Source organism: Staurois parvus, unplaced genomic scaffold, assembly GCF_062004578.1.
Source record: "Staurois parvus isolate SC_StPar_1 unplaced genomic scaffold, SC_StPar_1.0 ptg001418l, whole genome shotgun sequence".
In the NCBI taxonomy this organism is placed as follows: Eukaryota; Metazoa; Chordata; class Amphibia; order Anura; family Ranidae; genus Staurois; species Staurois parvus.
Genome location: NW_028319214.1, coordinates 2,300,725 through 2,313,007, shown reverse-complemented (window position 1 = coordinate 2,313,007; position 12,283 = coordinate 2,300,725). Strand labels below are relative to the sequence as shown.

The 12,283-nt window shown below is 42.9% G+C and overlaps 1 protein-coding gene and 1 pseudogene across 9 annotated transcripts in view; both read right to left on the bottom strand.

Annotated features, from left to right (window-relative positions):
- Positions 1-12,283, bottom strand: part of CLIP1 (CAP-Gly domain containing linker protein 1) — a 182,491-nt gene that overhangs the window by 108,829 nt on the left and 61,379 nt on the right. For all 9 annotated transcript variants that reach the window (XM_089662035.1, XM_089662028.1, XM_089662029.1 and 6 more), the window contains exons 6-8: positions 11,254-11,451; positions 2,119-2,222; positions 435-495 (exon numbers count right to left, since the gene is read on the bottom strand). In XM_089662035.1, coding sequence (XP_089518161.1) covers positions 435-495; positions 2,119-2,222; positions 11,254-11,451 — 363 coding nt within the window. The remainder of the gene's footprint in view (positions 1-434; positions 496-2,118; positions 2,223-11,253; positions 11,452-12,283) is intronic.
- LOC149436126 (uncharacterized) lies at positions 4,322-9,128 on the bottom strand (annotated as a pseudogene).

Sequence of the window (12,283 nt, the reverse complement as noted above, 5' to 3'; positions counted from 1 at the left end):
TGTTCATTCAAATAATTTTACTATAACAATTGCCATTTCTCAAAGGAAGCATAAAAGGAACGAAAATAGTTATATTGTTGGATTTGCTGCTGTAAATATGTTTAGAAAACTGGGGGTAAGTCAGATGACCTGCTTTAGCAGGGGAATTGAACAATCATTTCAACTCCACACCAGTTTTATAAGCATATAATAATGTAGCTTAATTTCAGATAGTACAAAGCAATAGCAAGCAAGATGCATTACCGACCAGTAGAGATGATGGAACTATTGAGTTTTTATTTACAAGAATGGCACTTTCCCAACTTGGGAGACTATCTTGTAAAATAATCTCTTTAGCACACTCCAGTATACTTGTAAATGCTTTGCCTCACATGTACTATTGTCAGTGCAACACATAGAATGTGGATATCCCTATATAAGATAATATGTTTTACCTCTAAATCACCCTTGGTTATAGACTCTTCTTCAACACGGAATTGAAGATCTTCAACTCTCCTGTAAAAATGAAACCTATCTAGTTAATGTGCAAACAAACAAACAAACTTTACCCTATTTTTAAGTTTAGAAGGTGTTAATAGTTATTGCAACTTAAAGTTCTTTCAGACTTTCTTTTATTTCCATCTGCAGCCACTGTGATCATCTTAAAATGTAAAAGATTTCAATGCAATATGGCAACCTGGAGACATTCTGTACACCAGCAGAAATATAAATTCCTGATTTTGTGATTGGCTCACCGATTTTTAATATACAAGGAAAGTTTTAGGTAACCCATGCTATAAAAGAGTTTCACTCTCTGGTGAGATGTTCCCTAAGGCTTCTCTACTGAAAAGATGCAGACACCACAAGCTTTCTGGATTAGAACACAGAATTAATCAGGTAGTTTTGATGAACACAGACTACCCCATTCAGAAATCAAGTCTAAAAAGGACATGGTGAAACAAACCACTATTTTTTCAGCACAGAAAAGGGGAAGAATCTGCAACAAGGATTATCAAAATTTTTGCAATGTACATTGATCACCCAGAAGGGATTGATTTTTCTCTCAACAAAATATGGGTATGCTCAGGGGGCGTGTCCAGCAAAGCTTTCCCAGTATGCAATCATTCGAAGGTGGCAACCTATAACCCAGGGTCTATATAAGGTATATATCCAGCTTGTGTCCTGTACTGCATGATTAAACTGATATTAAAAGCATCTTTTTTAAAAAAAAAAGTAAAAAATAACAGGTCATACTTGCCTGCTCTGTGTAATGGTGTTACACAGAGCAGCCCCCAATCCTCCTCTTCTCTGGTCCCCCACCAACACACCTGGCCCCTCCCTACTTCCAAATGCCCCCAGAGCAAGCAGCTTGCTAAGTGGGCACTCCAGCAGGCTCGCTCCTGAGCCGCTGCTCTATTCACACACACAGAGCTGTGGCTTGGCCCCGTCCCCTCTTTCTCCTCATTGGCTCACTGACTGTGATTGACACAGCTGATTCTGCCATCCACATGGTGCCGTACATCGTGTCAGCTGCCAGACCTCTGGGAGTGCTCCTCTGCCTCGCTGTGGACAGCCCGTGCGAGTATAGGTCCACAATGCAGCCGACAACTTAACTGCCATATGCGCAGTGAGGAGATGGGGAGAGGGATATGTACACAGTGATGCCGATGTATTGGACAACACGCCTAAAACATGCCTATAATAGTGAATATCTAATATCCATTTAATAAAGGTTACTGCACTAGGAGCCAGTGCGCTCTCTTTCCTTTGTGTCGCTTTCAATTCCCAGTGGTCCTGACAGCAGCAAGGCTTACCTAAATTTGGTTTCCTTACTGACTCAAATTGCCAACCTGTGAACTGCGGACTAAGGTAAACAGATCACTTGTGGCAGTAGCGCATGTTACTAGTATGCTGTGTTTACAGGCTGTGATTGACAGCAGTGGGAGCCAACGTCTCAGCCAATGAGGAGGGAGAGTCATGCACATTGCTAGATCGTGATCGGGCTCAGGTAAGTATTAGGGGGGCTGAAGGGGCTGCTGCACACAGAAGGCTTTTTACCTTCATGCATTCAAGGTAAAAAAAACCTTGAACCTTTGCAACCACTTCAAGATAGTGGGGGTTACACTTTAAAGCACTCACCTTTTCTCTTCTTCTAGTTGGTTTAGCAGTTCAACCTTCTCTCTGTCTGCTGCTTCAACCATAGCTCGTAGCTGGTCCATTTTAGCCTCCATTTCCATGACATACTGTAAATGAATACCATTAAAACAAATTGTATTATATATACAGTGTTTATATATATATATATATATATATATATATATATATATATATATATACACACATATACACATATACATATATACAGTTGCAAGAAAAAGTATGTGAACCCCTTGGGACTACGTGGAGTTTTGCATGAATTGGGCATAAAATGTGCTCTGAACATCATCTAAGTCACAACAATAGAAGAACACAGTCTGCTGAACATAATACTACACAAACATTAGATGTTGCCATGGTTTAATTGCACATAACATGTAAACATTCACAGTGCAGGGAGGAAAAAGTATGTGAACCTTTGGACTTAATAACTGGTTGACCCTCTTTTGGCAGCAATAACCTCAACCAAACGTTTCCTGTAGTTGCAGATCAGACCTGCACAACGATCTGGAGTCATTTTTAACCACTCCTCTTCACAAAACTGTTTCAGTGTAGCAATATTCTTGGGATGTCTGGTGTGAATCGCTCTCTTAAGGTCATGCCACAGCATTTCAATTGTGTTGAGGTCAGGACTCTGACTGGGCCACTCCAGAAGGCGTATTCTGTGCTGTTGCAGCCATTGTTTTGTTGAATGACTTGTATGCTTTGGGTCATTGTCCTGTTGCAACACCCATCCTCTGCGGAGCTTCAGTTGGCGGACAGATGGTCGTACGTTTTCCTGCAAAATGTCTTGATAAACTCTGGAATTCATTTTCCCATCAATGACAACAATCCATCCAGGCCCTGAGGCAGCAAAGCAGCCCCAAACCATGATGCTCCCTCCGCCATGTTTCACAGTAGGGATGAGGTTTTGATGTTGGTGTGCTGTGCCTTTTTTTCTCCACACATAGTGTTGTGTGTTCTTCCCAAACAACTCAATCTTGGTTTCATCTGTCCACAGTATATTTTGCCAGTAGTGCTGTGGAACATCCAGGTGCTCTTTTGCAAACTTCAAACATGCTGCAATATTCTTTTTGGACAGCAATGGCTTCCTCCGTGGTGTTCTCCCATGTACTCCATTCTTGTTTAATGTTTTCCTTATTGTAGATGTGTCAGCAAAAATGTTAGCATGTGCCAGAGATTTCTGTAGGTCTTTAGCTGACACTCTGGGATTCTTCTTTACCTCATGCAGCATTCTGCGCTGTGCTCTTGCAGTCATTTTTACAGGACGACCACGCCTAGGGAGAGTAGCAACAGTGCAAAACTTTCTCCATTTGTAGACAGTCTGTCTTACCGTGGACACATGAACATCAAGGCTTTTGGAGATACTTTTGTAACCCTTTCCAGCTTCATGCAAGTCAACAATTCTTGATGGTAGGTCTTCTGAGAGCTCTTTTCTGCGAGGCATGGTTCACATCAGACAGTGCTTCTTGAAACCAGTAAACCCAAAACAGGTGTGTGTTTTTTAAGGGCAGGACAGTTGTCAGCAACACATCCAATATCATTGCACTGATTGGAGTCAAGGTTGGCTCACTCCTGGCTCCAATTAGCTCTGGGAGAAGTCATTAAGCTAGGGCATCACATACTTTTTCCTCCCTGCACTGTGAATGTTTACATGTTACGTGCAATTAAACCATGGCAACATCTAATGTTTGTGTAGTATTATGTTCAGCAGACTGTGTTCTTCTATTGTTGTGACTTAGATGACGTTCAGAGCACATTTTATGCCCAATTCATGGAAAACTCTACGTAATCCCAAGGGGTTCACATACTTTTTCTTGCAACTGTATATACATATACATACACATACATACACAGTTGTGTTCAAAACAATAGCAGTGTGTTGAAAAAAGTAAAGAAAGCTCAAAATCCTTCTAATAGCTTTTATTTCCATACACACAAATGCATTGGGAACACTACACATTCTATTCCAAATCAAAACATGAAGAAAAATATATCAAATTTGTGTTGTTCCTACAAAAAATTGAAGAAAAGTGAATATTAGACTGTTCAAAAAAATAGCGTTTGTATTCTTCTTTACAAACTCAAACATTCACTATATAAACTGAAAAATGTTTGAAGATTTTGCTTTCCTTTGAATCACTTAATGAATATTTCGTTGTATAAGCACTGTTTCTGAGAACTGCTGTACATCTGTGTTGCATGGAGTCAACCAACTTCTGGCACCTGTGAACAGGTATTCCAGCCCAGGATGATTGGACTACATTCCACAGTTCTCTATTTCTTGGTTTTGCCTCAGAAACTGCATTTTTGATGTCACCCCACAAGTTTTCTATTGGATTAAGATCCGGGGATTGGGCTGGCCACTCCATAAAGTCAATCTTGTTGGTCTGGAACCAAGATGTTGCACGTTTACTGGTGTGTTTGGGGTCGTTGTCTTGTTGGAACACCCATTTCAAGGGCATTTCCTCTTCAGCATAAGGCAGCATGACCTCTTCAAGTATTCTGATGGATTCAAACTGATCCATGATCCCTGGTATGCGATAAATAGGCCCAACACCGTAGTATGAGAAACATTCCCATATCATGATGCTTGCACAACCATGCTTCACTGTCTTCACAGTGTACTGTGGCTTGAATTCAGTGTTTGGGGGTCGTCTGACAAACTGTCTCCGGCCACTAGACCCAAAAAGAACAATCTTACTTTCATCAGTCCACAAAATGTTGCGCCATTTCTCTTTAGGCCAGTCAATGTGCTCTTTGGCAAATTGTAACCTCTTCAGCACATGTCTTTTTTTTCAACAGCGGGACTTTGCGGGGGCTTCTTGCAGATAGCTTGGCTTCACATAGGCATCTTCTAATTGTAACAGTACTCACAGGGAACTTTACACCTTCTTTGATCTTCCTGGAGCTGATTGTTGGCTGAGTCCTTGCCATTCTGGCTATTCTTCTATCCATTCGAATGGTAGTTTTTCGCTTTCTTCCACGTCTTTCAGGTTTTGGTTGACATTTTAAAGCATTTGCGATCATTTTAGCTGAGCAGCCTATCATTTTCTTCACTTCTTTATATGTTTTCCCTTTTCCAATCAACTTTTTAATCAAGGTGCGCTGTTCTTCTGAACAATGTCTGGAACGACCCATTTTCCTCAGAATTTCAGAGAGAAATGCACTGTAACCAGCATGTACAACATCAAAGCCCTTTGATAATGTGCCATTGCCACGAAACGCGTTAGTGATAAGGACACCTCTCACACCACGTATTATCCACTTGGTTCATGCATCTGACTGTCGGCCATCTTTTTGGATTCTGTGAATCAGCTTTTTTGGACATTACCATGTAAGTGTGCTACTTGCTTTTACCTTTTGAATAAAAATACTACACTATCAAGATTTCTTTCTTTTGGGTCTTATTGCAGAGTCCCTGAGATGATCTCCTGATATGAAAGCACACCAATCCTGGCGATAGAGGATATAAGGCTATTTCGTGATACTGTAAAGAGGCGCACTCCCCCTGGTGGTAGGAGACGGCAAGAGTGGTGCACTGGTGTTCCTGAGGGCTTTAGGCTGAGGACCATTTGGCTGTGACCAGGAGTAGGTCATTATACTCCAATGCGCGTTTACTTGCGCTATCTGGTTAGTGCATTTTACAGCTATTCTCCTATCACGGAAGTCACGGATTTGCTTGTCACTTGGATACACCCCCAAAACTTATGACTCTAACATCCCTATCACTACAGGCACTTTGATTAGTGGAATGAACCTTTATTATTTACCTGACCATTGTTTACATTAATTTATGAACGTTGGATCTGGTGCATGTCATAAAATGAATGTTTTTTCTTTTAATTCTGTTATATATGGTAATTCCCTTTATTATATACTCAAGCGCTGCAACTTTTTGCTGTATTTGACTTTTGATGAAGAGGGTATACAAGGTTTACCTTTATGCTAGCGGCTTGAATCTGTCAGATCCAGCGCTCGTTCCTTTCCCCATATATTGCATACCTCACTAAATGGTGTGGTTTTTGTTGTATATTTCCTAATAAAAACGTTTGTAAAAAAAAAAAAAAAAGCAAAAAGAAAAAACAAAACAAAAGAACAAAAAAGGAAACAAAAGCTGCTGGAAGGTCTCCACAACAGGCACCCACACTGACAAACTACATTGCCAAAAGTATTGGGACACCCCTCTAAATCATTGGATTCAGGTGTTCTAATCACCTCCATGGTCACAGGTGTATAAAATCAAGCACCTAGGCATGCAGACTGCTTCTACAAACATTTGTGAAAGAATGGGTCGCTCTCAGGAGCTCAGTGAATTCAAGCGTGGTACCGTGATAGGTTGCCACCTGTGTAATAAGTTCATCCGTGAAATTTCTTTGCTAATAATTATTCCACAGTCAACTGTTGGTGGTATTATAACAAAGTGGAAGCAACTGGGAACAGCAGCAACTCAGCCACCAAGTGGTAGGCCACGTAACATGACAGAGCGCAGAAGTCGCCAACTGTTTGCAGAGTCTATAGCTAAAGACCTCCAAACTTCGTGTGGCCTTCAGATTAGCACAGCAACAGTGAACAGAGAGCATCATGGAATGGGTTTCCATAGCCGAGCAGCTGCATTCAAGCCTTACAGCACCAAGTGCAATGCAAAGCGTCAGATGCAGTGGTGTAAAGCATGCCGCCACTGGACTCTACTGTAGAGCAGTGGAGATGTATTCCCAGGAGTAATGAATCACGCTTCTCTGTCTGGCAATCCGATGGAAGTGTCTGGGTTTGGCAGTTGTCAGGAGAACGGTACTTGCCTGACGCATTGTGCCCAGCGTAAGGTTTGGTGGAGGGGGGATTATGATGTGGGGTTGTTTTTCAGGGGTTGGGCTTGATCCTATGGTTCCAGTGAAGGGAACTCTTAAGGCGTCAGCATACCAAGACATTTTGGCCAATTTCATGTTCCCAACTTTGTGGGAACAGTTTGGGGATGACCCCTTCCCGTTCCAACATGACTGCGCACCAGTGCAGAAAGCAAGCTCCAGAAAGACATGGATGAGTGAGTTTGGGGTGGAGGAACTTGACTGGCCTGCACAGAGTCCTGACCTTAACCCGACAAACACCTGGCGAAGACAGGTGAGGAGACCGAGAACCTGTCAGTCATGGGGCGGCCTGGATAGGAGACGCGGCTGGGTGGCACACAGAGGACCGTGCATTTCTCGGTTCCTCCATGTGCCGCCTCTCCTATCCATCTCCTTCATGCGGTCGGCTCCTGTATGCTCCCCACAGTCGCCCCTCCCTCCCCTTATCTCCAGTGCTGTGGGGGGTCTGTCAGTATATGCCGTCCCCAGTGCTGACTCTCTCTCTGTCTCCTGTTTCTCTCCTTTCTTTCTCTGTCTCCCGTTTCTTTCCTTTCTTCCTCTGTCTCCCGTTTCTCTTTTCTTTCTCTCCGTCTCCCATTTCTCTTCTTTCTTTCTCTGTCTCCAGTTTCGCTTCCTTTCTTTCTCTGTCTCCCGTTTCTCTTCTTTCTTTCCTTTCTTTCTCTCCGTCTCCCGTTTCTCTCCTTTCTTTCCTTTCTTTCTCTCCGTCTCCCGTTTCTTTCCTTTCTTTCTCTCCGTCTCCCGTTTCTCTTCTTGCTTTCTCTCCGTCTCCCATTTCTCTTCTTTCTTTCTCTCCGTCTCCCATTTCTCTTCTTTCTTTCTCTCCGTCTCCCGTTTCTCTTCTTTCTTTCTCTCCGTCTCCCGTTTCTCTTCTTTCTTTCTCTCCGTCTCCCGTTTCTCTTCTTTCTTTCTCTCCGTCTCCCGTTTCTCTTCTTTCTTTCTCTCCGTCTCCCGTTTCTCTTCTTTCTCTCCGTCTCCCATTTCTCTACTTTCTTTCTTTGTCTTCTGTTTCTCTTCTTTCTTCTTTGTCTTCTGTTTCTCTTCTTTCTCTTTCTATCTCTGTCTCCTGTTTCTCGCCTTTCTTTCTCTCTCTGTCTCCATTTCTCTCCTTTCTTTCTCACTGTCTCCCGTTTATCTCCTTTCTTTCTTTGTCTCCCGTTTCTCTCCTTACTTTCTGTCTCCCATTTCTCTCCTTACTTTCTGTCTCCCATTTCTCTCCTTACTTTCTGTCTCCCATTTCTCTTTCTTTTACTGTCTCCTGTTTCTCTCTTTTCTTTCTCTCTGTCTCCTGTTTTTCTCTTTTCTTTCTCTCTGTCTCCTGTTTTTCTCTTTTCTTTCTCTCGGTCTCCTGTTTCTCTCCTTTCTTTCTCTCTCGCTGTCTCCTGTTTCTCTCCTTTCTTTCTCTCTCGCTGTCTCCTGTTTCTCGCCTTTCTTTCTCTCTCTGTCTCCATTTCTCTCCTTTCTTTCTTTGTCTCCCGTTTCTCTCCTTACTTTCTGTCTCCCATTTCTCTCCTTACTTTCTGTCTCCCATTTCTCTTTCTTTTACTGTCTCCTGTTTCTCTCTTTTCTTTCTCTCTCTCTCTCTGTATCCTGTTTCTCTCCTTCTATACGTCTCTTTTTCTTTCGCTCTCTCTGTCTACTGTTTCTCTCCTTTCCCTCCTTCCTTCTTTCTATACATCTCTCTTTCTTTCTGTCTCCCGTTTCTCTCCTTCCCCTTTCTTCCTTCTCTATTTCTTTCCCTCCTTCTATAGGTCTCTCTTTCTCCTGTTTCTCTCCATTCTTTTTCTGTCTCCCGTTTCTCTTTCTTTCTTCTCTACATTGTTTTCTTTCTCTCTCTCCCTCTCCGTCTCCTGCTTCCCTCTTTCCTTCTTTCCCTCCCTCCTTCTTTCCCTTCTGCCTTGCCTCCTTCCTTCCTTCTCTCTCACTCTCTGTCTCCTGTTTCTCTCCTTTCTTTCTCTCTCGCTGTCTCCTGTTTCTCTCCTTTCTTTCTCTCTCGCTGTCTCCTGTTTCTCGCCTTTCTTTCTCTCTCTGTCTCCATTTCTCTCCTTTCTTTCTCACTGTCTCCCGTTTATCTCCTTTCTTTCTTTGTCTCCCGTTTCTCTCCTTACTTTCTGTCTCCCATTTCTCTCCTTACTTTCTGTCTCCCATTTCTCTTTCTTTTACTGTCTCCTGTTTCTCTCTTTTCTTTCTCTCTCTCTCTCTGTATCCTGTTTCTCTCCTTCTATACGTCTCTTTTTCTTTCGCTCTCTCTGTCTACTGTTTCTCTCCTTTCCCTCCTTCCTTCTTTCTATACATCTCTCTTTCTTTCTGTCTCCTGTTTCTCTCCTTCCCCTTTCTTCCTTCTCTATTTCTTTCCCTCCTTCTATAGGTCTCACTTTCTCCTGTTTCTCTCCATTCTTTTTCTGTCTCCCGTTTCTCTTTCTTTCTTCTCTACATTGTTTTCTTTCTCTCTCTCCCTCTCTGTCTCCTGCTTCCCTCTTTCCTTCTTTCCCTCCCTCCTTCTTTCCCTTCTGCCTTGCCTCCTTCCTTCCTTCTCTCTCACTCTCTGTCTCCTGTTTCTCTCCTTTCTTTCTCTCCCTTTTTCTTTCTTTCTTTCCCTTTCTCTCTCCTGTTTCCCTCCTTCTTTCTTTCCCTCCTTACTTTCTTTCTCTCCTTCCTTTCTCTTCCTTTCTTTCCCTCCTACAAAAAAAATTGTAAATAATAAAATATAAAATTGTAAAAATGTAACTAAAAATAAAAACCTACTGACACTAGTGGCGGAACTACCAGGGTCACAAAAGGTTGTTCTTGCGACTGGGCCCTGGCATTCTGCCACCGGGCTCCGAGGAAAGGGTCCCCGGGATTTGTGCTGCTCAGTCCCAAATGCCCGGGCCTATTTTTTGTCCCAGTCCGGGCCTGGCCATGCCCAATAAAGGGCACTACATCTATGAAGGTTCTACTCCTTTTACTAGGAGGTGCAGTATGTGAGTCTTCTCTGAGGTGCTGGATGTTTAACTATATTGGTGAAAGCATGATGTAGACTAGAAAATCTTGGCAAGTGTGAAATGACTTCACTGTATTTTATATTGTGAGTTAGTGGACACGGTGCCAGCACTGGGATGAGTCCTGTTAACTCTTTGAGTGGCTTCAAGGTCTAACGGGTTGTGCAGAACCCATCTAATGTGAGTAGGCAAACCAGTCATCCATAGTGCTTGGTATAGACCAGGCCTCTCCAGCTGGTTCACAGTCTCTGACAATCTCCTGTATCCTGTCCACAGTCTCTGACCGTCTCCTGTATCCTGTCCTCAGTCTCTGACAGTCCCCTGTACTATTTCTGCATTCTCTTATATCTCCTGTATCCTGTCCACAGTCTCTGACCATCTCCTATATCATGTCTGCAGTCTCTGACTGTCTCCTGTCACAATCTCTGACCTTCTCCTGTATGTGGTCCACAGTCTCTGACCATCCCCTGTATCCTGTCCACAGTCTCTGACCATCTCCTGTAGTATGTCAGCAAACCCTAATCATCTCCTGTATACTGCCTGCAGTCTCTGACCTTCTCCTATATCCTGTCCTCAGTCTCTGACCTTCTCTTGAATCCTGTCCACAGTCTCTGACCATCTCCTATAGTATGTCTGCAGTCCCTGACCATGTCCTGTATCCTGTCTGCAGTCTCTGACCATCTCCTGTATCCTGTCTGCAGTCTATGACCATCTCCTGTATCCTGTCCGCAGTCTCTGACCATCTCCTGTATCCTGTCCGCAGTCTCTGACCGTCTCCTGTATCCTGTCCACAGTCTCTGACAAACTCCTGGAGGTGGGGCTCTAATAGGAAGAGGTGACACCTAAAGCAAAAGGGGTGGAGTTTACAGATGAAGAGCTGGATCCTAAACAGGAAGGGGTGGCCCAAATTTAGATTGGGGGGGGGGGGGGGGGGCGCGATTTTAGTCTTGCCTAGGGCAGCACAAAACCAAAATACACCACTGTGTGTGTGTGTGTGTATATATATATATATATATATATATATATATATATATATATATATATATATATATATATATATATATATATATATATATATATATACACACATACATATATACATATACACACACACACATATATACAGTATACACACACACATACACATACACTAGGCTTCACTAAAATGTATCATGACATCAACTGTCAAATATTTATACAATTAAGAAATCTTAGCATTTACTGCATGTGACAGAAAGCCAATATGAGAAAATATTAACACCTGTGTTTCTTACCTGATCATGACCATCCCTGATCACTGCTAGCTGCTGTTCCACTTCTCCTACATGACTTGTTGCTTTAGCCACCTCAGCTCGCTCCATGTCCCTTTCAGCCAGAAGCTGCTCAATATGCTGTTGCTTCTCTTTCAGGGCTTCCTGGAGAGCAGTAGTGCCAGAAATCTTCCTTGCGTATCGAGATGATGTTTCTGTTAACTGTTCACGTGGAATATATATAAAAAAAAAATTATGTATATATGCAAGATGCTAATCAAAGTCGTTGTAAACCTCAAATATGAAATTTGACCAAAGCATATCTGTCTATAGTATGTTCTTGTCTCAATCCAGAGCACTAAGTGTCATTCCTGTTTGCTGCCTCATTCCTCTGCTATCAGCATAAGTCGCTTCTGACAAGTTTTCCTGACAGCAAGAGTTTGCTGTGCAAAGGTGTGTGTGTGTGTGTGTGTGTGTGTGTGTGTGTGTGTGTGTGTGTGGGGGGGGGGGGGGTCTCTTCCCTCCAGTCAGTTCTCAGAGCCAGACTGAGACCTGACCCCCGGACTGAGACCTGACCCCCCTCAGAGGGACCCCTCACTTCCCTCTGAGCCCAGGGCCCTTTACTCCAATTGCATTCCCTTTATTGGGGTCCCGCAGCAGGCCTGTTTCACATTTTCTGCATCGAGCCCCCTACCTGCTGTCTTAGGTAGGGTTGCCACCTTTTCTTCAAACCAAACCCAAGCACTTTATTGACATAATTTTTGCATGACAAATTTTTTGAAGTATACATTATACATATATTTTGTGAATAAATAACATTTCTAATCATATGGATTTAATCACAAGAGTTCCCCCTTACATTTGAATCCGCAGAGTTCTCTTACACTGTAAGGGGTGACTCTGCAGACTCTGATGTATAGGGAGAATGCTGGGGACTCTAATTTAAGGGGGAACACAGGGAACTCAGAGGTAAGGAGGGAACTCTGATGTAAGGGGAAACGCTGAAGACTCTTGTGTAAGGGGAACTTTGATATAAGGGGGTCTCTGGTAAAGA